The sequence below is a fragment of the Malania oleifera genome, chromosome 13 (genome assembly GCF_029873635.1).
Source record: "Malania oleifera isolate guangnan ecotype guangnan chromosome 13, ASM2987363v1, whole genome shotgun sequence".
NCBI lineage: Eukaryota > Viridiplantae > Streptophyta > Magnoliopsida > Santalales > Ximeniaceae > Malania > Malania oleifera.
Window position 1 is genome coordinate 75,876,248 of NC_080429.1, and position 23,356 is coordinate 75,899,603.

At 38.8% G+C, this 23,356-nt stretch overlaps 2 protein-coding genes across 2 annotated transcripts; one reads left to right on the plus strand and one right to left on the minus strand.

Annotated features, from left to right (window-relative positions):
• The first annotated feature begins 16,434 nt into the window (after window positions 1-16,434).
• On the plus strand, window positions 16,435-21,579 carry LOC131146643 (uncharacterized). The gene is made up of 2 exons (XM_058096374.1): window positions 16,435-17,060; window positions 21,226-21,579. Exons 1-2 carry the CDS (start codon window positions 16,620-16,622, stop codon window positions 21,397-21,399), a joined length of 615 nt encoding a protein of 204 aa, XP_057952357.1. The 5' UTR covers window positions 16,435-16,619; the 3' UTR covers window positions 21,400-21,579.
• A 399-nt stretch (window positions 21,580-21,978) lies between these two features.
• LOC131145911 (non-specific lipid transfer protein GPI-anchored 10) lies at window positions 21,979-23,126 on the minus strand. The gene is made up of 3 exons (XM_058095087.1): window positions 22,766-23,126; window positions 22,342-22,407; window positions 21,979-22,133 (listed from the first exon to the last, which is right to left on the minus strand). The coding sequence occupies exons 1-3, from the start codon at window positions 23,124-23,126 to the stop codon at window positions 21,979-21,981; spliced, it is 582 nt and encodes a 193-aa protein (XP_057951070.1).
• Between the last annotated feature and the right edge of the window lie 230 nt (window positions 23,127-23,356).

Here is a 23,356-nt window from a genome sequence, read left to right on the forward strand (position 1 = left end):
AGATCAGCTATAGGAATTATTGGATAAAGGTTTTATTAGGCCCACTGGGGAGCGCCAGTTCTGTTCGTGAAAAAGAAAGATGGAACCATGAGATTATGCATCGAGTATAGGGAAATAAACAAACTGACAGTCATGAATAAATATCCTCTCCCTAGGATCGATGATTTATTTGATCAGCTCCAGGGGACCCAGGTTTACTTTAAAATTGATCTACGGTCAAGCTACCATCAGGTGAAAGTTAAAGCAGAACATATTTCGAAGACCACATTTCGTACCAAGTATGGGCATTACGAGTTCTTAGTGATGCCATTTGGGTTGACTAATGCACCAGCAGTATTTATGGATCTAATGAATCGGGTGTTTCATCAGTATTTGGACCAATTTGTGGTTATGTTCATTGATGATATACTGGTCTACTCGAGAGTTTTGAGGAGCACGAGCACCATTTGAGGCTGGTGTTGCAGATATTGAGAAAAAGGAAATTATATGCAAAATTTAAGAAGTGTGAGTTTTGGTTAAAACAGGTCACATTTCTCGGCCATGTGATCTCAGAAGCAGGTGTATCAGTTGATCCAAGTAAAATAAAGGTAGTGGTGAGTTGGGAAAGGCCGGGAAATGTTCAGGAAGTGAGTAGTTTTCTAGGATTAGCAGGTTATTACCGGCGTTTTGTAAATGGTTTTTCCAGGCTATCAGGTCCATTAACACAACTTATGAGGAAAAATGTAAAATTTGAATGGACTGATGACTGTGAGCAGAGTTTTCAAGAGTTAAAGTAGCGGTTAGTTTCAGCTCTAGTACTGGTTATTTTTTTAGGGGAGGATGGGTTCGTAATATACAGTAATGCCACTTTGAAGGGTCTTGGATGCGTGTTGATGCAGTATGGCAGGGTCATTGCATATGTGTCTAGACAGCTTAAAGAATATGAGAAGAATTATCCTGTCCATGATTTAGAGCTTATTGCATTGGTATATGCTCTCAAGATCTAGAGGCATTATTTATATGGTGGGAAGTGTGAGATTTTCACGGATCACAAGAGCCTGAAATATTTCTTCACTCAGAAAGAGCTAAATATAAGACAAAGAAGATGGCTACAACTCATTAAAGACTATGATTGCACAATTAGTTATCATCCAGGAAAAGCGAATGTGGTGGCAGATGCACTGAGTAAGAAGTCAGGGGGATTAGCACTGGCAGCCATGGAGATTCCACATTCAATTTTAATGGATTTGGAGAAGCTTAGTTTAGAGTTACTAGAGGAGGGTCCGCAGGCGGTCATTGCCAGTCTAGTGGTTCAACCTACGCCTTACGAGAGGATTAAAACAGCTCAGGGTGATGATGCAGAGTTGGAAGAGGTGATGGCTAGAGTGCGGGATGGTCGGGGAGAGGTGTAGTGACCTGAAAAATAATAGTATTTAAATGTAATAAGAGAGAGAGAAATAGAAACAGAAATAGAAGGAGGTCGTAGACTTCGCGTTCATCGATGACATTGCACATTGGGGGATAACAATAATAAATTCAAGGAAATTTCCAGGACTCGTTGACGAATACAGGGTTTCGTCGACGAGTGCATAAGGAAATTCGTCGACGAATACAGGGTTTCGTCGATGAGAAAATACCGAACGGGGTTTTTGGCTGCTCTGAATTTCGACGACAAATACAGGGTTTCGTTGACGAATTTAATGAAGGACTCGTCGACGAGGTGACGTGTCTCGTAGACGAATTTGTCCCTATAAATAGCTAAAAACCAGATTTTTATTCACTTTTAATGCTTCTTTCACTCTCCTCTCTCTCTCCTACGTCTCTCTCTCCCTTCTCTCTTTGATTTTGGCCCCGCCAATCGCCAGATCGAAGATTTGAGGCTACCACGACGCTCCCGGTGAAGTTCTCTACAAGTCTGCCAGAACGGATCATTGGTGAAATGAAGTTGGATTTTATCCCAAATTCAGGGTAAGGCCTTTTAGCCTATTTTTGGCCTTATGGTAGTTATAAGAAATGATGTAGGTGATGAAATATTGATATTTTGTTCTAGAAAATATTGTTTTCAGGGTGTTGTGTAGGAGGCCTTACGGGTGTTAGGCTAGTATCCCATAGGGGCTTTCCAGTAGTCAGGTAAGAGAAATATGCTATGCCAGGTATTTTTAAAATATTATACAATTTATTAAATGATGAAAATTATGTATTACAGTATCGTGTGGCTTGTGAATATGAATATAGTACGGAGATATGTTTTATGATATTTCAGTATTCTGATTTTACGATATTTCAGTACCATGATTTCATGAACCTCAGTACCATGATAATACGAATATCAGTATTGTGATCATGCAGTTTCAGTACTATGATTATAAAAATGTCAGTGTTATGATTATACAGTTCTCAGTATTACATATGAAATACAGTTACAGTTTATGCAGCATCATGGTTATTTCAGTATTTCATAATCATGGTAAATCAGATATTTATATATATATATAGAAATATATTATATGATATCAGACCCTGTTGGACTATGCAGTTACAGAGCATGGTACCGTTGCTACAGATATTATGTTACTTTATGAGTACAACCACCTATTTAGATAATACGTGGTAAGGTCGATAACCTAGGCCCTTGAAGAGGATAGGCTCCCCATCCAGATATGGGTTGAGGTGGGCAGATCGACCAATGGAGTATAGTGATTTATTCCTAGTTGGCTAGCCAGGGTAAATCCCACCTACGGGCCGCATAATCCTGTTATGAGGGGGTAAGTCATGACACACAGATATCCATAGGGAACATTTTTAGTTACTATTACGTATGTATAGATTTACAGAAATAGGGAATATACCTATGTATAATAGAAGTATTTTGATTAGTAACCTACGATACTGTTATGTAAAGCAACATGGAAGGGGGGGGGTGTATTTTATCACTTGTACTTTATTTATATACTTAGTTATACATGTTTATTTGTAAATAGATTTTCATGATATAGTAGCTCATTTTCCACACACTAGTAATAGCATATTTCGTCTTATTGAGCGTTGACTCATCCAAGTGTTGAATCATTTTTCAAGTGATCCAGGTAGGCGAGCATATCAGGCTCGCAGATAGAGGGGCTTCGGTGGTGCCCTGTCAGAGAGTGAGTATATTTTGGGAGAGTTTTTTTATATCCCAGCATGGTTGAGGGTATCTTGGGTAAACAGTGATGTGTATATTTTGGGAACCATGTAGTACTCTGGTATTGTGTGGTATTGGTTTTTGTATTGTGTATATATTTTCATATGGTTATGTTTATGTGATTTATGCTTCTCGTTGCTTAGGTTCATGGTTGGGTTTATCCCAGTATGGTATCAGAGCATGTAGATTATTATAGTATATATATAATCAATTTATTAAGCCAGTCGTTATAGTTTGGTATCAGAGCCAAGTTGCTAGGTTCTGTAGATTTTAGAATACAACAGGAGCAATACCAGGGTATAGAAAAGGATTTAAGGTTTGTTCTATGTCTGGGTATAGGATGGTCAGGGGGAAGAATTCAGTATTTCTGATGATGGGGCTTTGAGATTTCGCACCAGATTGTGTGTGCCAACAGATGACAGCATTAGGAGGACGATTCTAGAGGAGGCACACAAGCCTCTATACACTGTTCATCCTGGCAGTACGAAAATGTATAGGGATCTGCAGGATTATTTTTGGTGGAGTTTCATGAAGAAGGAGATAGCAGAATTTGTGCGGCAGTGTTTGACATGCCAGCAGGTTAAGGCTGAGCACCAGAGGCCGGCTAGTCAATTGCAGCCATTATTCATTCCTGAGTGGAAGTGGGACCACGTGTCCATGGATTTTGTTACTGGGCTGTCGCCAGTGTTGCATGGTCAGAATGCCATCTGGGTGATAGTTGATAGATTGACGAAGACAGCGCATTTTTTGCCTATTAAGATCAACTACCCTATGAACCGATTAGCAGATATATATATATATATATATATATATATATATATAAAAGAGATTGTTCGACCCCATGGAGTGCCAGTATCCATAGTCTCAGACCGTGATCCATGTTTTACATTGCGGTTCTGGAGGAGTTTACAGGAGGCACTAGGGACTCGGCTAACATTCAGCACAACCTTCCACGCTCAGACCGATGGTTAGACTAAGAGAACAATCCAGGTATTGGAAGATATGCACGTTCGTCGACAACATCTACGGCCTCCTTCTATTTCTATTTCTATTTCTCTCTCTCTTATTATATTTAAATACTATTATTTTTTGGGTCACTACAAGAGGAGTTCAGCATATTAGATGACGAAGCTCTGCGATTTCATACTAGGCTATGTGTTCTTGCAGATACTGAGATTAGGAGAACTATATTGGAGGAGGCTCATAAATCCTTATACACAGTCCATCCCGGCAGTACTAAAATGTACAGGGACCTACGAGAGTATTTCTGGTGGAGTGGAATGAAGAGGGAGATAGCTGAATTTGTTCAGCAATGCTTGACGTGTCAGCAGGTTAAAGCCGAGCACTAGAGACCAGCAGGACAATTGTATCCACTGTTCATTCCAGAATGGAAATGCGACCACGTTTTGATGGACTTCGTTATAGGGTTATCACCAGTGCGATAGGGACTGAATGCGATTTGGGTGGTTGTTGATCGTTTGACGAAAACCGCTTATTTCATCCCTATTAAAATTGATTATTCCAAGGACAGGTTGGTAGAGATATATGTTCAGGAGATAATTTGTGTTCATGGAATACCAGTATCCATAGTCTCAAACCAAGATCCTCGATTTACTTCACGATTTTGGAAAAGTTTTCAGGAGGCTATGGGTACACAGTTAGCTTTAGGCACTGCTTTCCATCCTCAGACAGATGGTCATTGAGAGAAAAATTCAGACACTAGAGGATATGCTTCGTGCTTGTATGCTTGATTTTGGAGACAGTTGGATTCAGTTTATGCTGTTAGTTGAATTTGCTTATAATAAAAGCTACCAGGCTAGTATTGGCATGGCTCCGTACGAGGCATTGTATGGTAGGAGATGTCGTTCTCCTCTCTTCTAGGACAAGGTAGGCGAAAGGTGAGTTTTGGGTCCAGAGATAGTAAAACAGGCTTGTGACAAGGTCCGACTAATTAAAGAAAGAATCAGTACAGCACAGAGTCGGCCGAAAAGCTACGTAGACACTCGTCGTTGAGAGTTGGAATTTGATGTGGGAGATCGAGTATTTTTGAAGATAGCTCCTCTAAAAAGAGTTCTGAGGTTTGGAAAGAAGGGCAAGTTGAGCCCTAGGTATGTTGGCCCTTTTGAGATACTTGAGAGAATAGGGTCAGTTACCTATAGGCTAGCGTTGCTGCCAGCTTTGACTCGAATTCATGACGTGTTTCATGTTTCCATGTTAAGGAAATGCGTCCCAGACCTATCCCACATCATTAGCTATGCAGAAATAGAGCTTAAGGATTCATTGGCATATGAAGAAGTACCAGTACAGATTTTGGACAAAAAAGTTTAGACTTTACGCACTAAAGAAATACAATTAGTTAAAGTTTTGTGGAGGAATCACGCCATGGAGGAAGCTTCTTGGGAGCTCGAGGAGCAGATCGGATAGAAATACCCGCAATTGTTCCAAGAGGTATAGAGGTACTCAGGTAAAGTATAATAGTTAGATAAGTTTCTTTTGTAGGTACATGTATAGATCTAGTGAGTAGATAATTTCAGTTTTATATATGTAATCTCCTAGAACATAAATGTAACCATGGTATTCCTCCGCCACAAGTGAGGATGGGTAATAAAATAAGTAGACCATTTGCCTTTATGGGATGATAGATGGAGATACAGATAGTAAATTTCGAGGACGAAATTTTATAAGGAGGGGAGAATGTAACGACCTAAAAAATAATGATATTTAAATATTAAATAGAGAGGGAAATGGAAACAGAAATGGAAGGAGGCAAATGTTCGTTGATGACATTGCATTTTTGGATGGAATAACCCGAAACTCTTACACAGGGCCTCGTCGACGAACACAGGGAATTCGTCGATGAGCGCATAAGGGACCTCGTCGATGAGAAAATACTGAGAGAGGTTTTAGGGTAGTCTGAAATTCGTTGACGAGGGAGGAAGTTCGTCGACGAAATTCGTTAAAGACTCGTCGACAAAACCAAGGCTATAAATTGCCAAAACCTAGATTTTTTATGAGAATTGGCACAAGAAACTCCTCTCTCTCTCTCTCTCAAAACGTCCTTCACCTCTTCTCTCTTCAATTCTGGCCCCATTTTACGCTGAATCGATGATCTGAAGCCATCACGACGCTCCTGGCAAAGTTCTCTACAATTCTGCTGGAGCTAATCGTTGGTGGAGTTGGCTTTGATTTCGTCCCAATCTCAGGGTAAGGCATTTTATTCAGTATTTGCCTTTACCTCAGTTATAAGAAATACAATACACGAAGAAATACTGATGTTTTGTTCTGGGGGAATTGATTTTCAGGATGTTGAGTTAGGAACACTGCGGGTATAAAGCCAAAATTTTATAGGGGCTTTTCAGAGATAAGGTAAGGAAAATATGCTATGCTAGGAGATTTATTTATGTTATCAGAAATTATATATATAAATATGCATGAATAGCAGATATTATATAGAATGTGAATTTTCAAAGTATGTGTGGCCTGAGTACATGTTATTGATATGCAGTTTTACAATATTTCAAGTTACACAACTATTGATAGATAATTGCAGATTTTATACAGATATATATATATATATATATATATATATATATATCAGTATACAGATATTTATTCAGAATAGTATATTCAGTGTATATAGAAAGTTATGTTTTCCTAAATGCCATAACACTCAGATTATATAGAAAGAAAGTACAGACAGATTACATAGTTATAACATCAAGAGGCTACAAGTATTATAGTATTTATAGTACATATTAATAGTGTTATGGTTATTTTGGAAACCTGATGAAAACAGTATAAAGAGTATAGTATATATTTATATAGTATCAGATCCATGTGGAAAGATTTCAGACAGATACAGTTTACAGAGGACGGTACCGTTGCTAGATATAGATAGAGTGCAACCACATATCTCAGATAGTGTGTGGGTACCGTCAGCCGTGCTCAAAAAGTATGTAGCTTCCCTGTTCGCTGGGTTGAGGGGAGGCGGTTAGACGAGGTAGCAGCTAGTCCTGAGCTTAGGAGTGTATGCAGTTTGGCTAGGCTGGAGTAGTGTAAAGTATAGTGACTTACCTGGAGGGCTGACCAGGTTAAGTCCCACCTACGGGCCGCACAACCTTGTCATGAGGGGTCAAATCATGACATACAGAGTCCCAGGGAAGGAACACAGTTATGTATATGTATACAGTTTCACAGCTTTTATTGTATATAGTATGATGTAGCACTATGAATGATAGAAAGTTCAGATGTTACAAATGTTTTAAGTTATTATACATGTGTTGTACAGAATTGCCAGATTATGCAGTTTTCAAATACTATTATTATAATTTTATGACTCGGTCGCCACACACTAGTAATAGCATATTTCCACTTACTGAGCGTCAACTCACCGCATTACTTTACCATTTTTCAGGTGAGACAGTTAGGCGAGCAAATTAGGCTCGCGGATAGGAAGTTTATGTGATTACCATGGTTGTAGGGTGAGTTATGACAAGGTTTTGTATATTTTGAGGTAGATGATGTTGGAGGGGTTTATTTTGTATGATTGTGGCTTGTATATACTGAATTCTGGTATTGTATAGCATATATATATATATATATATAAATGGTCATATGATTGTGTTTCTGCTGCTTAAGTATGGATGTAGATACACACACACACACACACACACACACACACACACACACATATATATATATATATAATGGTAAGAATTTTGAGGATGTTACAATCATAGTTATGTTTTCCGTTGCGTATGTATGTATTTATTTATGGATTATCAGGATTTTATTAGGTATAACGCAATGGACCGGGTTTAAGGGTTCAAGGCATTACATTTTGGTATCAGAGCAATGATTTTGGGATTTTGAGGACTTAGGAAATGATTTATACCAGAGTGTAGGAATGAGTTAGGATGAAAATAGGAGATAGGTAGGTTAGGTGTTGATAAGTATAATATTTTGTCTTATAGCCTGAAGGGAGAAATCACTTGGTGGACTTCTGTTATTTTCTGATTCAGTTGACAGTTTCAGAAAATCATGGTAAATCCATCGACGGTGATGTTTCCTAGTCATGAGATTGGTCCTTATATGGAGATTTTGGATGTTTATTGGATTTAATTTAATGATTATGATGTTCGGGGATTATGATATGAAATTCTTATCTCTTTTCTGTCCTATTTTCAGGATGGACTCTAGAGATGATAATATAAAGGCTGAAGGAAGGGAAGGTTCTGATACTTCCAATGAAAAGGACGTTGATACCTTTAAGGTTCTGCGGGGTATAGCCTGCCAGGTTAAGGTAGAGATGAAAAAGGAACCTAAAGAACATAACTGTCCACTTGCAGGTCAGGGTTGTAGCATTAAGGAGTTTATGAGGATAAACCCTTCGATCTTTGTAGGAGGACTTGATCTAGTGGTTGCAGAGAATTGGGTACAAGAAATAGATGGGATCATGGCTGTACTTGACTGCACGGACGAGCAGAAGGTCCGTTATGCTGCATTCAAGATGACTAGAGAGGCGAAACACCGATGGCTTTCTACAAAGCTTCTAAAGGAACAGAGGCTGGTAAAGATAGCTCTTACCTAGGAGAGATTCAAGGAGATGTTCTTTGATAGGTATTTTTCATTCATCTGTCAAAGAGGAAAAAATTGAGGAGTTTACTAGTCTGACCCAAGGGGAGACAACCGTTACAGAATACGCAGCAAAATTTGTGGAGCTATCACGCTTCGCACCATTTATGATCCCAAACGAGGCAAGGAAGGCCAAGAAATTTGAGAAAGGCCTGAGGTGCAGAATATACGAGCTGGTGGTGGGGTTTCAGATTCAGATTTTCTCAGATTTAGTTGACAAGGCTTCGGTGCTGGAAAAGAGTATCCAGAGCAGCACAGAGCCTTCAGAGTAGAAGAAGAGGCTTGTAACATCTAGTTTTTAGTTTGAGGCCAGTCAAGGATCAGGGAAGAAAGGTAAAGAGGCAGTGGACTCCATATGCCAGAAATGTAATAAAAGGCAAAGGGGCGAATGCTGGTTTGGCACTCCAAATTGTTTCAGGTGCGGTAAACCAGGGCATATCAAGAAAAATTGTCAGGAACCATTGCCTATGGTATCTGTTCAGAACCAGGACCGGGGAAAACAACAGGTACCATTTGGAAGAGGTGCTCCACCCCGACTGTATACATTTTAGGCTGAGGAGGATGCCATTAGAGAAGTAGGTATGAGTTTATGATTAAGGAAATTATAAATTAATTCAGTTATGGATGATTGAGTAGTATATATGATGATGTGATTAATTTTAAATAATGTTGGGATTTGGGTGATATACATATTGAATTGTATGACTTAATGAATTCTAATGATATGAAAGGATGATTAGTAGGTAAAATTTCGAGGACGAAATTTCTTAAGTGGGGAAGAATTTAATGGCCCAAAAAATTTTAATGATAAAATAATTAGGAAAAATAATAGATGAAAAAGATAAATAAGGAATAAATAAAAAGAGGGGGAAAAGAAAAGTTCAGAAGAAAAAGGGAAAAGAAATTGTAAAAGGGTACAAACAGGTGCTCGTTGATGAGTAGGATTTTCTCATCGACGAGAGATCTTGTGAACTCGTTGCTGAATAAGTATGTCTCGTCGACGAGGATTAACCGAAAGGGTTTTGGCTGTTCTGAAACTTGTTGACGAGTGTTCTTCAGTGGTTCATCGACGAGTCCTATCTTCTCGTCGATGAGTCCACGTGGCAAGGTCATAGCGTGATTGACTGTCGTGGAAAGGTCATAGTGTTCAAACCTCCTGGGGAGCAGGAGTATGAGTTTGTAAGATCGTGTGTGCATTTGACACCACAGATTCTATCGGCATTACAGGCGAGGAGGTTACTCTTAGACGGATGTTAGGGGTACCTAGCTTGCATGAAGGAACCACAGCGGGATGAGTTGAAGCTCAAGGATATTCGAGTGGTTAATGAGTTTTCGAATGTGTTTCCAAAAGATTTACCTAGTTTACCTCCGGATCGTGAGGTGGAGTTTGCGATAGAGTTGCTGCCTGGCAAGGTACCGATCTCTAAAACTCTGTATTAGATGGCTCTAGCGGAACTTCAGGGGTTAAAGGAGCAGTTGCAGGAATTACTAGACAAGGGCTTTATTCGACCTAGTGTTTTTCCCTAGGGAGCTCCAATTTTTTTTTTGTGAAGAAGAAGGACGAGTCGATGCGCATGTGCATTGATTACCATGAGATCAATAAGGTGACTGTTGAAGAACCGTTACCCATTGCCTCATATTGATGATCTCTTTGACCAGCTACAGGGGACACAGATCTTTTCGAAGATTGACCTACGATCAGGGTATCATCAGGTGAGGGTTAGATGTGAGGATATTGCAAAGATTGCTTTCTGAACTAGATACAGCCACTACGAGTTGGGTTGACGAATGCTCTGACAGTATTCATGGATCTGATGAATAGGGTTTTCCATGACTACCTAGACCAGTTTGTGGTGGTTTTTATCAATGACGTTCTGGTATACTCGAGGAGTCCGCAAGAGCATGAAAACCACCTGAGGTTAGTACTGTAGATTTTGCGAGAAAGGAAGTTGTATGCCAAGCTGAAGAAGTGTGGGTTTTGGTTGAAGCAGGTCACATTTTTAGGCCATGTGCTGTCTAAGGGCGATATCTCAGTTGATCCTAACAAGATTGAAGCTGTGGTCGACTGGGTGAAACCGAAGAGTGTGTAGAAGGTTCAGAGTTTCCTAGGACATAACGGGTTATTATCGTCAGTTCGTGGAGGGATTCTATAAGTTGTATGGGCCTCTAACACGATTGACCAGGAAAAGGGTGAAGTTTGATTGGACCAATGAGTGCGAGTAGTGTTTTCAAGAGTTGAAGCACCGACTGGTTACTGCTCCGGTCTTGACCATTCCTTCTGGGGATGGCAGTTTTGTGACTTATAGCGATGCATCTCTCAAGGGTTTGGGATGTGTGCTTATGCAGCGGGATAAGATAATAGCTTATGATTCTTGGAAACTCAAGGAATACGAGAAGAATTACCCCACGCATGATCTGAAATTGGCTGCTATAGTTTATGCACTGAAGATCTGGCAACACTATCTGTATGGTGTTTAGTGCGAGATTTTCACTGACCACAAAAGCCTCAAGTACTTTTTCATGTAGAAGGAGTTGAACATGAGGCAACGGAGGTGGCTTGAACTGATCAAAGACTACGATTGCACCATCAATTATCACTCGGGGAAAGTTAACGTGGTAGCTGATGCGTTGAGTAGGAAGTCGGAGCATGCCGTAGTATCTGTAGTTATAGCTCAGCATCATATCAGACAGGATTTGGAAAGCCTTGGTATAGAGTTGGTGGCATGAGATCATCAGGCTTTCATTGCTAGCTTGGTGATCCAGCCGACTTTGTTTGAGCGTATTAAACCCGTGCAGGCTAGTAATGCAGGGTTAGTTGAGATTATGGAGAAAGTGCAGCAGGGGTTGGCTACGGATTTTAACATCTCTGAGGGAGGTGTGTTGAGGTTTGGAACCAGACTGTATGTTCCAAACGACAACGAGATTAGAAGGACGATTCTAGAGGAAGCACATCGTTCTTTGTATACAGTACATCCTGGTAGCATGAAGATGCATTGGGATTTGCGCAAGCCCTTCTGGTGGAGTGGTATGAAAAAGGGAGATTGCTCGGTTCATGGAGCAGTATTTGACGTGTCAGCAGGTGAAAGCTGATCATTAGAGGTTAGCAAGGCCGTTACAGCCCTTAGCTATTCCGGAGTGGAAATGGGAGCATATTTCCATGGACTTTGTTACCAGATTGTAGCCAGCGCTTCACGGGCAGAATGCCATTTGGGTAATCATGGACAAGTTGATGAAATCTGCTCACTTTGTACTGATGAAGGTTAGCTACCCTTTGAGTAGGCTAGCAGACCTGTACGTGCATGAGATAGTCAGAATGCACGGGGTACCAGTGTCCATTGTGTTAGATCGAGGCCTGAGGTTTACCTCTCGATTCTGGAAGAGTTTGCAGGAAGCACTGGAGATGAAGCTTACTTTTAGCACAACGTTCCACCCCCAGACTGATGGACATTTGGAGAGAACAATACAGATCTTGGAGGATATGTTACGGGCTTGCGTGTTAGACTTAGGTGGTAGTTAAATACAGTTTTTTCCACTAGTAGAGTTTGCCTATAACAATAGCTTGCAGGCTAGTATCGGGATGGCACTATTTGAGGTTCTGTATGGTCGGAGGTGTCGGTCTCCTCTGTATTGGGATAAGGTTGGTGAACGTCATATTTTAGGACCTGAACTAATGTAGCAGACATTTGAGAAAGTGGGTTTGATCTGCGATAGGATTAAATCAGCTCAGAATAGGCAAAAGAGTTACGTGGATGTTCGTTGCCATGAGTTGGAATTAGAGGTGGGGGGTAATATATTCCTGAAAATTGCTTTGATGAAAGGGGTGATGAGATTTGAGAAGAGGGGCAAGCTGAGCCCAAGGTATATCAGACCATTTGAGGTTTTTGAGCAAGTGGGTCTAGTAGCTTACAGGATTGCACTACCCCTTGCGCTCTCGAGGATCCACGATGTGTTCCACGTATCCATGTTGAGAAGATACGTGTCAGATTCGTCACATGTTATTAGTTACGAGAACGTAGAGATTGGGGATGCTTTAGCGTATGAGGAGGTACCCGTTCAGGTTCTGGACCGTAAAGTTTAGAAGCAACGTACCAAGGATATATTGTTAGTGAAGGTATTGTAGCAGAATCACGAGGTTGAGGAGGCTTCTTGGGAAATAGAAACGAAGATACGCCGGAAGTATCGACAGATGTTCTGAGAGGTAGTTTGGATGGTAGAGTCAGTTGAGTACGTGTGAATAATGCTGCTATTGTATTGTGATAGGTGGTTAGTCTTTGGGAGTATGTGTTATTGTGAACTCCTGAGACGGTATATGTATGTAACCATGGTATTCCTCAGCCATAAGCGAGGGTATGTATGTATTGTGATGGGGCTGCGTTGTAAGTGGCTGCCAGCTCTTCCTAAAGTCTGGTATGTGTATTTGGTTGTGTGGATGAGTTCGTAAATGAGAGATTACAAATTTCAAGGATGAAATTTTTGTAAAGAGGGGAGGTTGTAAGAACTCGACCCGTGAGATATGGAAAAAAATAAATAAAAGGGGGTAAAATAGTAATTTGAGCAGGCTTCGTCGACGAAGCCAATGTTTTCATCGACGAAGGCCCTTCTATTGTTCAGCAATGAAATACAGAGGTTCTTCGATGAGGAGAAGCCAAGAGGTTTTGGGAAATCTTGAAATTTCAGGCTTGTCGACGAGGCCACCACTACATCGACGAATTTCCTTCGCTAGCTCGTCGACAAAGACGCTACCTTATCGACGAGGTTGACTAGGTCAAAGGCTCTATAAATATCCATTTTCTTTTATTCTTGGCCAAGATATCCAAATTTCTCTCTCTCTCTCTCTCTAGAACTCGAAGCTCCACTCTCTCTCTCTCTAGATTTCTTCGCCATTTGTCGTTAAAATCGACGATCCGAAGTTATTGCGAGGATCAAGGAAGGAATCTTTATGTGTTCTGTGGAACAGATTTTGTTTTGAGGTCTTTGGGTTTTGATCCAAAAATCGAGGTAAGGTTCAGTTTTCATTTCCGTTTCGGTAAAGCTGTAGGGAGTAAGATTGTAAGTAATTATCGTACTATGATTTATAGGTTTTGGAAACTCGGTTCGCTGTTTAGGAGCCGTAGAGTTCGTGTTTGGATTTTTGAGGAAAGGTAAAGGATTCTGTTTATATCAGTTATTTTTGAAATTAGATTCAGTAGAATTGTGGTTCACGATCTTGTGTATGTTTTGACTACTTATTTGGGGAAATCTAACGGGTAAAAATTACGGGGTTTTCATGTTATAGTTTTGGGAAAAAAAGGGGGCGTTGGGTTGCATCTTTGGTTTTGTTGGAAAATTGTGGATATATTGTTGAGTATATTGTTTTATGGAAATGGTCGTGCCTTGACTTATTTTAAGCTGCATTTTGAAAATCATGATTTTGTGATTACCAAATAAGTGTGGAATGAATTGTTATATGAATATGCATTGAGTTGTGATTTGCTGAAATGAGATATAGGAACGTGTGTTCCGAATTGTTTCAGGTTGTGAAAGAGTGTCCGGCTCTATATCCGAGGGTGTGAAATACCACCTGCCAGTGGCAAGAGTGTCCAACTCAATATCCGGAGGCGTGAAATATCGCCTCTTACCGGCTAATCATCGAAGGGTGTGGATCCACTAGATGTACCGGTATGATGCCATGGGAGCCTGGGGCTACTCCATGTGCCGAGGACGCAGTGTAATGTGGGCCGGCTTCATGCCGAAGAGTGTGACAACACTGAGTTGTTTGATCATGTGTGTGTTGAGAACTATACCAGTACTATTTTGTGAAAATACTGGATCTGAACTGTATATGTTTTATGTCGTGATAATAGTCATATACCACACACCGATATAACCTGGATCTGCCTTATTGAGAGGTGTCTCACCCCTATCGTACGTACATGTTTTCAGGTCCTTCGAGTAACCGAAACTAGTGTCCTAGTGTTGGGAGCGTGGAGGTTGGTTTACTGCGTAGAGTACTTGTGTAAGTACTTGGACTATAACAGAGTTGTTGTTTTGGGTATTGCAGGTACCCTGGGTTATGTTTTGTAATATGAAGCTTAGACTCTGTTTGTATAGACTCTGGTATGGTACAATGTATGCATGGAATGAACTTTTCCGGCATATATGTCGTGTATATGAATGTGTATAGGGTCTACGGGAACCCCATGGGGTCGGACCCTCTTTCATTATATTATCATGTGTGTTTTGTATGATACAGGGACATGTTAGGTTACTACATTGCACCCTGGGGCCAATTGCCGGATTCGGGGCGTGACAGGGAAACCCTATTAAACCACATTTGGACTCTTTTTTTCCAACTTTGGTGCCTAAGGAAAGATACACCTACTTCCACCGAAACCTTCCTTTATACATCAGCAGCAAGATCTCTCTTATTCAAAACATGCTCCACATCTTCTGATTGCCTCATCTCATAACAATCACATGCCGAAGCAAGTGATACCCCCACCCTTCTTACCTTTTCATTAATGCTTAAGCACTCAAAAGCAGCCTTCCACATACAGATAACAATTTTCTTCAGTAACCATTTGTTCTAAACCCACTTTACCCAATCAAACTTTGGAACTTTAACTCTGATAGCATCCCATGCCAACTTTGTATTAAAGCAACCATTCTTTTCCTGAAACCATAGCAGGATGTCTGAAGAGTTTTTAAGTTTTCCAACTCTTTTCATCACTTCTTCCGCTTTATTAAAACCTAGAATCCTTTACAAATTTACCACATCCCATACATTATTAATAAACAAATCTTTTAATCTGATATGTGAATGTGCATCATTTGGAAATTCTGAAAATAAAGGTCCCGAATCCAGAAACTTATCATACCACAATTTTACATCTTCTTTTCTAACCTTCCAGTTAGATTTACTTAACAGGTCAAGCATACACTGTAGGATTTTCCTTCAAAAAGAAGAATCTAATCCATGTGGTCTACAAAGAGTAATATGTCCTCCTTTAACATATTTAGCTTTAAAAAATCTAACCCATAAATAATTTTGTATTAATAACTGCCAACCAAACTTCATAAACAACGATTGTTGCACTTCCGAAATGTCCCTTACTCCTATGCCTCCTCCTCCACAGGAACACATAATTTCTTCCAAGCCCTCCATTTCATTTTTCTTTTCCATCCATAAATCCCGAGAAAAAAGAGGCAAACATATCTTGTTAAAAAGAGCTTATTCAGACTTATTTATTATCTAAATGCCAAGTATGAAACTCAAATTTTTGATTTGATTTGTAAATTAGCCAAACATAAGTACAATCGGACTCAACTTGTGAGTGGGTTGATAACTAACTCGAATAAACTCATTTAATAAACTTGTTAAAAAGTTCGATAATAAGCTTGTAAATAGGCTTATTAAGTTGGTTTAATCCCAAGAGTCAAATCTAGGCTCAATGGCAAAAAATAGAGTATTTATAAAATTTTAACTAACTTAAGCTCGAACCTAAGCGTGCAAATGAGATGAGCATAAACTTGAGCCAAAGCCAATATTTTTAATCTCGAGCCAAGGTTAATATTATTAATCTCGAGCCGAGCTTAACCCCAACTTTCTCAACTCGAACCAAACTGCCATTGTGTTGAGTTCGAGTCCTAGCTGATCTCCCACTTTGTCGAGTCAAACTCGAGCATGCTGAAGGTGTTTACATAGGTGGAACTATATTTCCCAATTTTCCATTGTATTTCACAGTGGGCGTCTATCCTACTCCTACCACACCAAAATTTTATTGTCATCCACAAAAAGGAGCACATTATCTGAAACAGAGTCGCCAAGCAGTTCTCTCATCCGGTCATGGCTCTCACCATCGGAAATGGAGGCGGCGGCGGTACCATTCTCTGCCGCAACATCATCAGAAGCTCATATCCTCACCTCCCCCTTCGTCCACACCGCGTCTCCCCCCCATCGCCGGCGTCGTCCCTCTCCCTCTCCCCCTCCCCAAGAACTTCCCACGTAGTCTCGGCCAAGAAATTCGCCTCTCGAACGGGACGGTTCGATAGCAAGAATCGGAGGAAGGCCGCCACAATCAAAGAAGAAGAGGAAGAATCAGAGCAACGGACGGCTGAATTTCAAAGAGGACCGGAAGATGGTAGCGCAGGAGCCATTGATGATGTCGACGATGGGTATTTCTTGCCGAAGCTTCCCGGCGACGAGCCTGATTTCTGGGAGGGACCTCAGTGGGATTGGCTCGGCTTTTTCGCCCAGTACATGTGGGCTTTTGGGATCGCTTTTGCCGTAAGCTTTTCTATTTTCTTTCCTTTTTCTGCTATTTTTCTTTGATTTTGCCTGTTTGGTTTCCACTGTTCATTTTTCTCTTTTTCCTGTCATTTTCTTAGTAGCCAAACAGAATTGCAAGCCATTAAGCGAAAACATTTTCGGTTCAGTTTATCAATAACCAAACATAAAAAATATTCGAATGAGAATGTGCAAAATCAAAGCCATTGCTTCTGTTCAAAGAATCGAGGTCCTGTTTTCTCCTTTGCGTTGTTTCTTTCCAAAGAAATTAGAGAGGTTCTTAAGGTATAGATTTGAAGAGACCCACGAAATAAAATCCGGCAAAACTAAGGAACCCACAAATCAAATCGACTGGAGAGGAGAAACAAGGTGTAGCTCCGGCGGCGGAAGTGCTCTGGGTTCACCAATGGTGACCGACGAGAAATGGCATGGAGAAGAATTAAGGGGGTTGGTAGTTTATCACTTGCCCTTTTCTTGACTTTAATTTCAAATTTTTCCCCGAGTGTTCTATATTTTATTTTTTGTTTTGTATTGTTTATTTTACCAGTTTTCTGTTTTTATTGATAATTTTTTATGTTTCAAAAAACTTAAAAATTGAAATTTATAATTTTCAGTTGTTTTGGAAATAAAATACATTAACTTTTGTAAATTAAATTATTTATTTTATAAATGTTTTTAATTAAAATAAAAATAAAATGACTACGTGAGTTTAAAATATGATTAAAACAAAATATATTTATAAAATTTCTAAAAATTCAAAAAGCAGCGAGTCATTGAAAAATATTTTTGATTCCTTTTCAGTTTTCAGGTACAATAAAATCAATTTTTTTTTAATTTTTTGTATTTTTATTATATTTAAATGATATTTTTTAATTATTATTCAATTCAAGAACAAAAGTAGGTATTGTTCAGTCAGTTTTTTGATTTGTAATGTGTTTGTTTTATAAATATTACCTAAAGGTAGCTGGTCTTCAATTTTTAGGTTTTTTTTTTTTTAAATTTTTTGTGTAAAATTTTTCCTAAAATAACATTTCCAACAATTCTATTTTTGAAAATAAGATGCCTTGATGTTGCGTTTGGGAGCGTAGATTTTAAGTTTAGGTAGATTTCAACTGTCTAAGTCGATACGAATCCAAATTGAAGACTTTTTCCGAACATAGGATAAATGGTTTTCGTTATTTCTCATTAAGATTCACAGAAACCTACACAATACTATGCTAGTATTTTGTTCGTCATTAAAATCCAAACAAGCATGTTCATACGATTATTGTAATACCCTTAACATGTGTATGTAACAGTGTTTATAAAATAAACATATCTTAAGCTTAGTAAGTATATAAAGGGCATCTCGAGTCACAAGACTTCCTGCCTTTTATGGGTAAGGAGAGGGTCGTCGTAATGTATACAACCTTAACCCTACTTTTACGTGGAAAGGTTGTTTCCTTATATACGAACCCATGACTAATCGATCATAAAAGAGCAATCTTATCATTGAATTTTATAAAAATTTGAATCACCATGAGTAAAAAAGTCCAATATATTGTAATGTAATTAACCCAAATAGTGAGGACAATATGGTTTCGGAAAATTAGATGTTCCCGTGGCACCGCATAGTTAATTGGATTATAATAACACAAAATATTATAATTTTTTATTAGTGCAAGTATAATAATATCCTGTAATAATATTATACTATTGAGTTCATTAATGTTCAATTGGTGAAAATAGTGGACTCTATTTAAACCTAGAAACAGGATGCCTGTGGGAATTTTACCCCCAAGAAAGATTTGATGAACTTGCATAACTTAAAATAATCATCAATACCGACTATCTAACCAAACCAGAGACATATGAACACAAACTTACATTCATAAACGATGTTTCCCTTATGGTTAGTAATCCATTAAAGCAATTCCTTGCCAAGGGACCTGAGAGTATGTGTTTGCAGGGAGCAGGCCACACTCTTCCCTTTTTCTTTAGTTGTGAATCTTGTGAAATGACAAGAAATGTCATAATATTAAGGTGAGGGAAGGAACCCTTTCTTATGTTTTTATATACAATTTCAAGGAAAACTCTGTTCATCATAGGCTGCTTACTGATAATGCTCACTTTGACATAGTATAGTTTGTACATAAAGGCTCGATACTTAATATGGTAGTTACTTATCATTCGACTCTTTTAAATACTCCAAAATATTCAACATTCAATATAATCTAGGTTCTGTAAAAGTACACCCTGTCTATCCCATATAATTCTAGCAAGATTCCCATTGGTAGGATTGGAAATAGAATTCTCATGTTTTGTTCCTTTCTAACAAATATGACTTTATTGCATTGTCAACTTTTTGTGCCAAAACAAATGTGGAATACAGATTCAATGGACCTCACATTCTTGAATATGTTGAGAGATCCCATGTTCTAAATAGCCCTTTAAGGGCATTAGGGGACTCCATCAAATTACTTACGTTGCGTTTGGTAGCATGAATTTCGGATTTTGTAGATTTGAGTAAATTTGGACAAAATTCAATACAATTTTATATTAATCTTATCCAAATCCAAATGTAAGATCTCTCCCAAACATAGAATTAAGGTAGCGTTTCGGAACATGGATTTAGAGTTTTAGATTTGGATTTATGTGGATTTGAAAAAAAAACTCAATACAATTTTATGCAATGTTTTTGTTCAAATCCACGCAAATTCAAATCCAATTACCAAAATCCATGTTTTCAAATGCAAGGTAAGTATGACTCATTCTGTTTATGAATCAAACCAATTTTGGCTCAGCCTCTATTCAAAGGCAAGTAATTGCAAATAAAAGATCCTACTCCTATTTTTGGAAGAGGCCTTGAATTTGGATTTGTGTGGATTTGAAATACAAAATTGTGTTTGGTTTAAATTTACCCAAATTCAAATCAAAGGTCTGAAATTCATGCTTCCAAATACAGCTTTAGTAACGTTTTCTTGATTGTCATTGATCCTTCTTGTTTGCGTATTTGAGGATAAATATTCAATTTAGTAACTTATTAGGGCACTTTTTTTTTTTAATTTATTAAACTAGCTTAGGAATTAGGATGTCATTTTGGATATTTGTCTTTGTACGATTATCAGCTAAGGAATGTGTTTCTCAGCGATTCAATTGACTGGTTGATAAACTTGTAAAATTGGGCAGTTTGAAAACCAAAACTGTTCTGCATGATTTATTAACTCTTGAAGGCTTCAATTTAAGACTGTCTTTTTTCCACCAGGCGCGCCTGATTGATGTCTATTATACTTTCACTTAATTTTTACGATTTTTTAATTATTTATATGTTTTATTGTTTTCTATTTTCTTTAAGTTTAATTAGAAGTTGATTTTATATCCTGGGCATTTATTGTCTAGCCAGTATAAATATGATATGATCAATCACTATTCATTTTTTTTTTTGATAATATAATCTTTAATGGAAAACTGAATATTTTCTAGAATAATACAGAGTACTAAATAGGATAAAGGAAGTTATACAGTCCAAAAAAAAAAAAAAAAAATTGTGTTTAAGTATTGTGAATGAAACTTCTTTTAAATCAAGTGATGATGTTGAGCCAGAACTTGCATTGCGCAGATTGATTTTCACGTTGCTCTAGGTTGATTTTTCAAATTTAATGTGTAAATATGACTTTCTGTGAGCAGGTTTGTGGTAGATGATCATGCTATATCTAACAAAATCGTTATCTGTGTGTGCTTGACATAGGATTTAATATGAAAAATGCATCCATTGAATGATAGAAGTTGTTAATCTTCCCTGCCTATATGCATCCCTCCCTCTCTGTCTCTCTGTTAGACATGAATCCTGATATGTTTAGTGACTTTGCTGAGAAACTCAAATTTAGATATGAATAAATTTGATGAAGTCGCTGCAATTTTTCAAACGAAGATTGCTGCTGCTTATGAAATCTTCCCTCGTGTTTGGAAACTTGAAGTTCAGACATTGGATGCAGATTTGTATGGATTTGGATTGAAGGCAACACAAATTTGTGTTGAGTTTCATTTAAATTCACATAAACTGAAATCCTGAACACATAATTGGTGCACCCAAGCTCAATCTTAGATTATTTTCCCTCATTTTACAATTGAGTACAGTATTTTTGTTGACTTGAAAGGGTCATATTGACACTCTCTTTATGCACAGTTAGTTGCATGTGGGATTGCTGTGGTCACATACAATGAAGGGGCAACAGACTTCAAGGAAACTCCTGTATTCAAGGAATCAATGCAATCTCAAGAGCTTCTAGAAAAACAAGACGGATCTAACTCTAATGTTTTCGAGTCCAACCCGACTGAGGAGGCACCTAGTTTGGAGTAGGCCCATGTATTTAGTTTGGTCATATCGATCCTGGCCATTATAAACATTCTAACCAGGACATTGTCTTTAGTGTAAGGTAAGATTTCCTATATACGCCATAAGCTTTTTGAGCTTTTTTTTTTTTTTTTGTTCTCTTTTAATATTTGTGATATATTGATGCAAGAAAGCCAGTTTCTGAAATTAGTGAGTACTGTACTAATTGTCGGGTAATGTTCACAGGCCAATTTTTGACTATCCAAAAGATATGTGGAAATATAGGAAACATTGTTATAGGTGTCAACACTTCTGTAATGATTCCTATATATACACCATAAAATTTTTCACAACTGAAGTGTTCATATTCAGCGATTTTAAAAACTCACTACCCAAAACTTTTCAGAATCAGCTAGACAATATTTTAAAGCCATAGAAGTGTGACGGCATCCAATCACAAAACAGTGTGTACTGAAAGTCATTACCAATTCATAAATTAAATTACAAAACAGAGTGTACTGAAAGCCATTACCAATTTATAACTAAAATCCTACATTAACACACCCTAGAAACCTAGTCCTGCAATACAACATGTATGATTATGTCTCAGGTCCAGCATAGTAATTTGGCCACCAGATAAGTGGCTGCAGCTGCTACCACCATTTTGTAGTCACCTTCTGTCTTCAACCTTGCGCCAAAGCTCCGGCCAAACCCAAATCCCATAATGGTTGGCTTTGGTGGAACTTGAACCATTGTGGGGGCTGAAACACCAGCAGAGGCCAGAGCTTATATATAGTGAAAAACATTCTAACAATTAATACATATCCAAACACCAAACAAATCGATCCCTAATGAGAAGTACTTTGATGGGTATTAAAGGTTTTATCACATTTCTGTTCATCATTTCAAGTAGTAAAGGTATTATTACGTTGAAGATTAATAACAGGTTAGTTATAATAAAGTTCATACCAGCAGCAGAGGAACTAGTGTTTGCCCCCAAGGAAACATTAGGTGGAGTAGGAGCCACAGGAACCCCTACAGCCAAAAAAAGAAAAGATCAGAAAGCTCATAAAGTCTGTAAAAGCATTTATGGGAAAACACTCTCAATTAGGTGAATTGGTGGAAAATGATTTATGTAGCCGACCCCACCTAGTGGGACTGGAACTTAAGATTTGTTATTGTATGTTTATATTAAGAGCACTATGCTGTCCATGCCCAAAATCTGCATTGATGGAGTGTTATGATCTTACTATCTGTTTCCCCTTAAAATTTCACATTGGAGTTCAGATGGGTGGAACCCATATAATCATGAGCGTCACTTCTCTTCATGTGAGAAAAACTTCAGAGAGCAGTGTCATGCATAATTTTTGAGGGTGGAAAATGGGAATAGAACCTGAACAGGCAGTGTTTGACACGGGAAGGTTGCAAATGTCTGGCAGCTGCAGAGCCAAGGTGGTGTTGATGGGGAAAGAGATCATGGTAGTGTCATTCAACAAAAGGCAGAGGCAGCTAGGTTGTTGGGCGTAGAGCTGCTTCAGGTTGTCACAGCACAGCTGTGCCGGTGATTGCACTGAGCCCTGCACAAATGGTGCACAAGAGGCTAGCGGCAGCAGCCGTGGTCCACAGTTGGCCAAGGTTGGGGGAAAGGAAGAGGAAATGGGGTTCTGTGAAAGTGTTGAGGGAGGGATGCAAGTGAGGAACAGCGGAAGCAGAGTGGTGATGGCAATGGAAGGAACTGTGTGAGGAGAAGCCATGGCAGGAGGTTGTTTTGTGTTTAGCTTGCTGGGGGGTATCTAAATAGATGACTCTGCATTGCTCTGGTGTGAGTTGCTGCACGCCTGCTGTGTGTTATTCCACATGCATTTCTTGTTCTCTCTCTCTCTCTCTCTCTCTGACCCACTAGAATAGGCTACAGCCTGCATGGAGAAAGCTTGGATGAATTTGCATTTGAGTTCTGTTTCATCCCTTTGCATGAGTTTCCGTT

Excerpts from the sequence above, each read along its gene's own strand:
- LOC131145911 (XM_058095087.1), bottom strand. The coding sequence starts at position 23,126 with ATGGCTTCTCCTCACACAGTTCCTTCCATTGCCATCACCACTCTGCTT. Across the intron at positions 22,408-22,765 it reads GTCAAACACTGCCTGTTCAG|GGGTTCCTGTGGCTCCTACT; the intron begins GTTCTATTCCCA and ends TTTTGGCTGTAG. Across the intron at positions 22,134-22,341 it reads CACTAGTTCCTCTGCTGCTG|CCCCCACAATGGTTCAAGTT; the intron begins GTATGAACTTTA and ends CTGGTGTTTCAG.
- LOC131146643 (XM_058096374.1), top strand. The coding sequence starts at position 16,620 with ATGGCTCTCACCATCGGAAATGGAGGCGGCGGCGGTACCATTCTCTGC. Across the intron at positions 17,061-21,225 it reads CTTTTGGGATCGCTTTTGCC|TTAGTTGCATGTGGGATTGC; the intron begins GTAAGCTTTTCT and ends CTTTATGCACAG.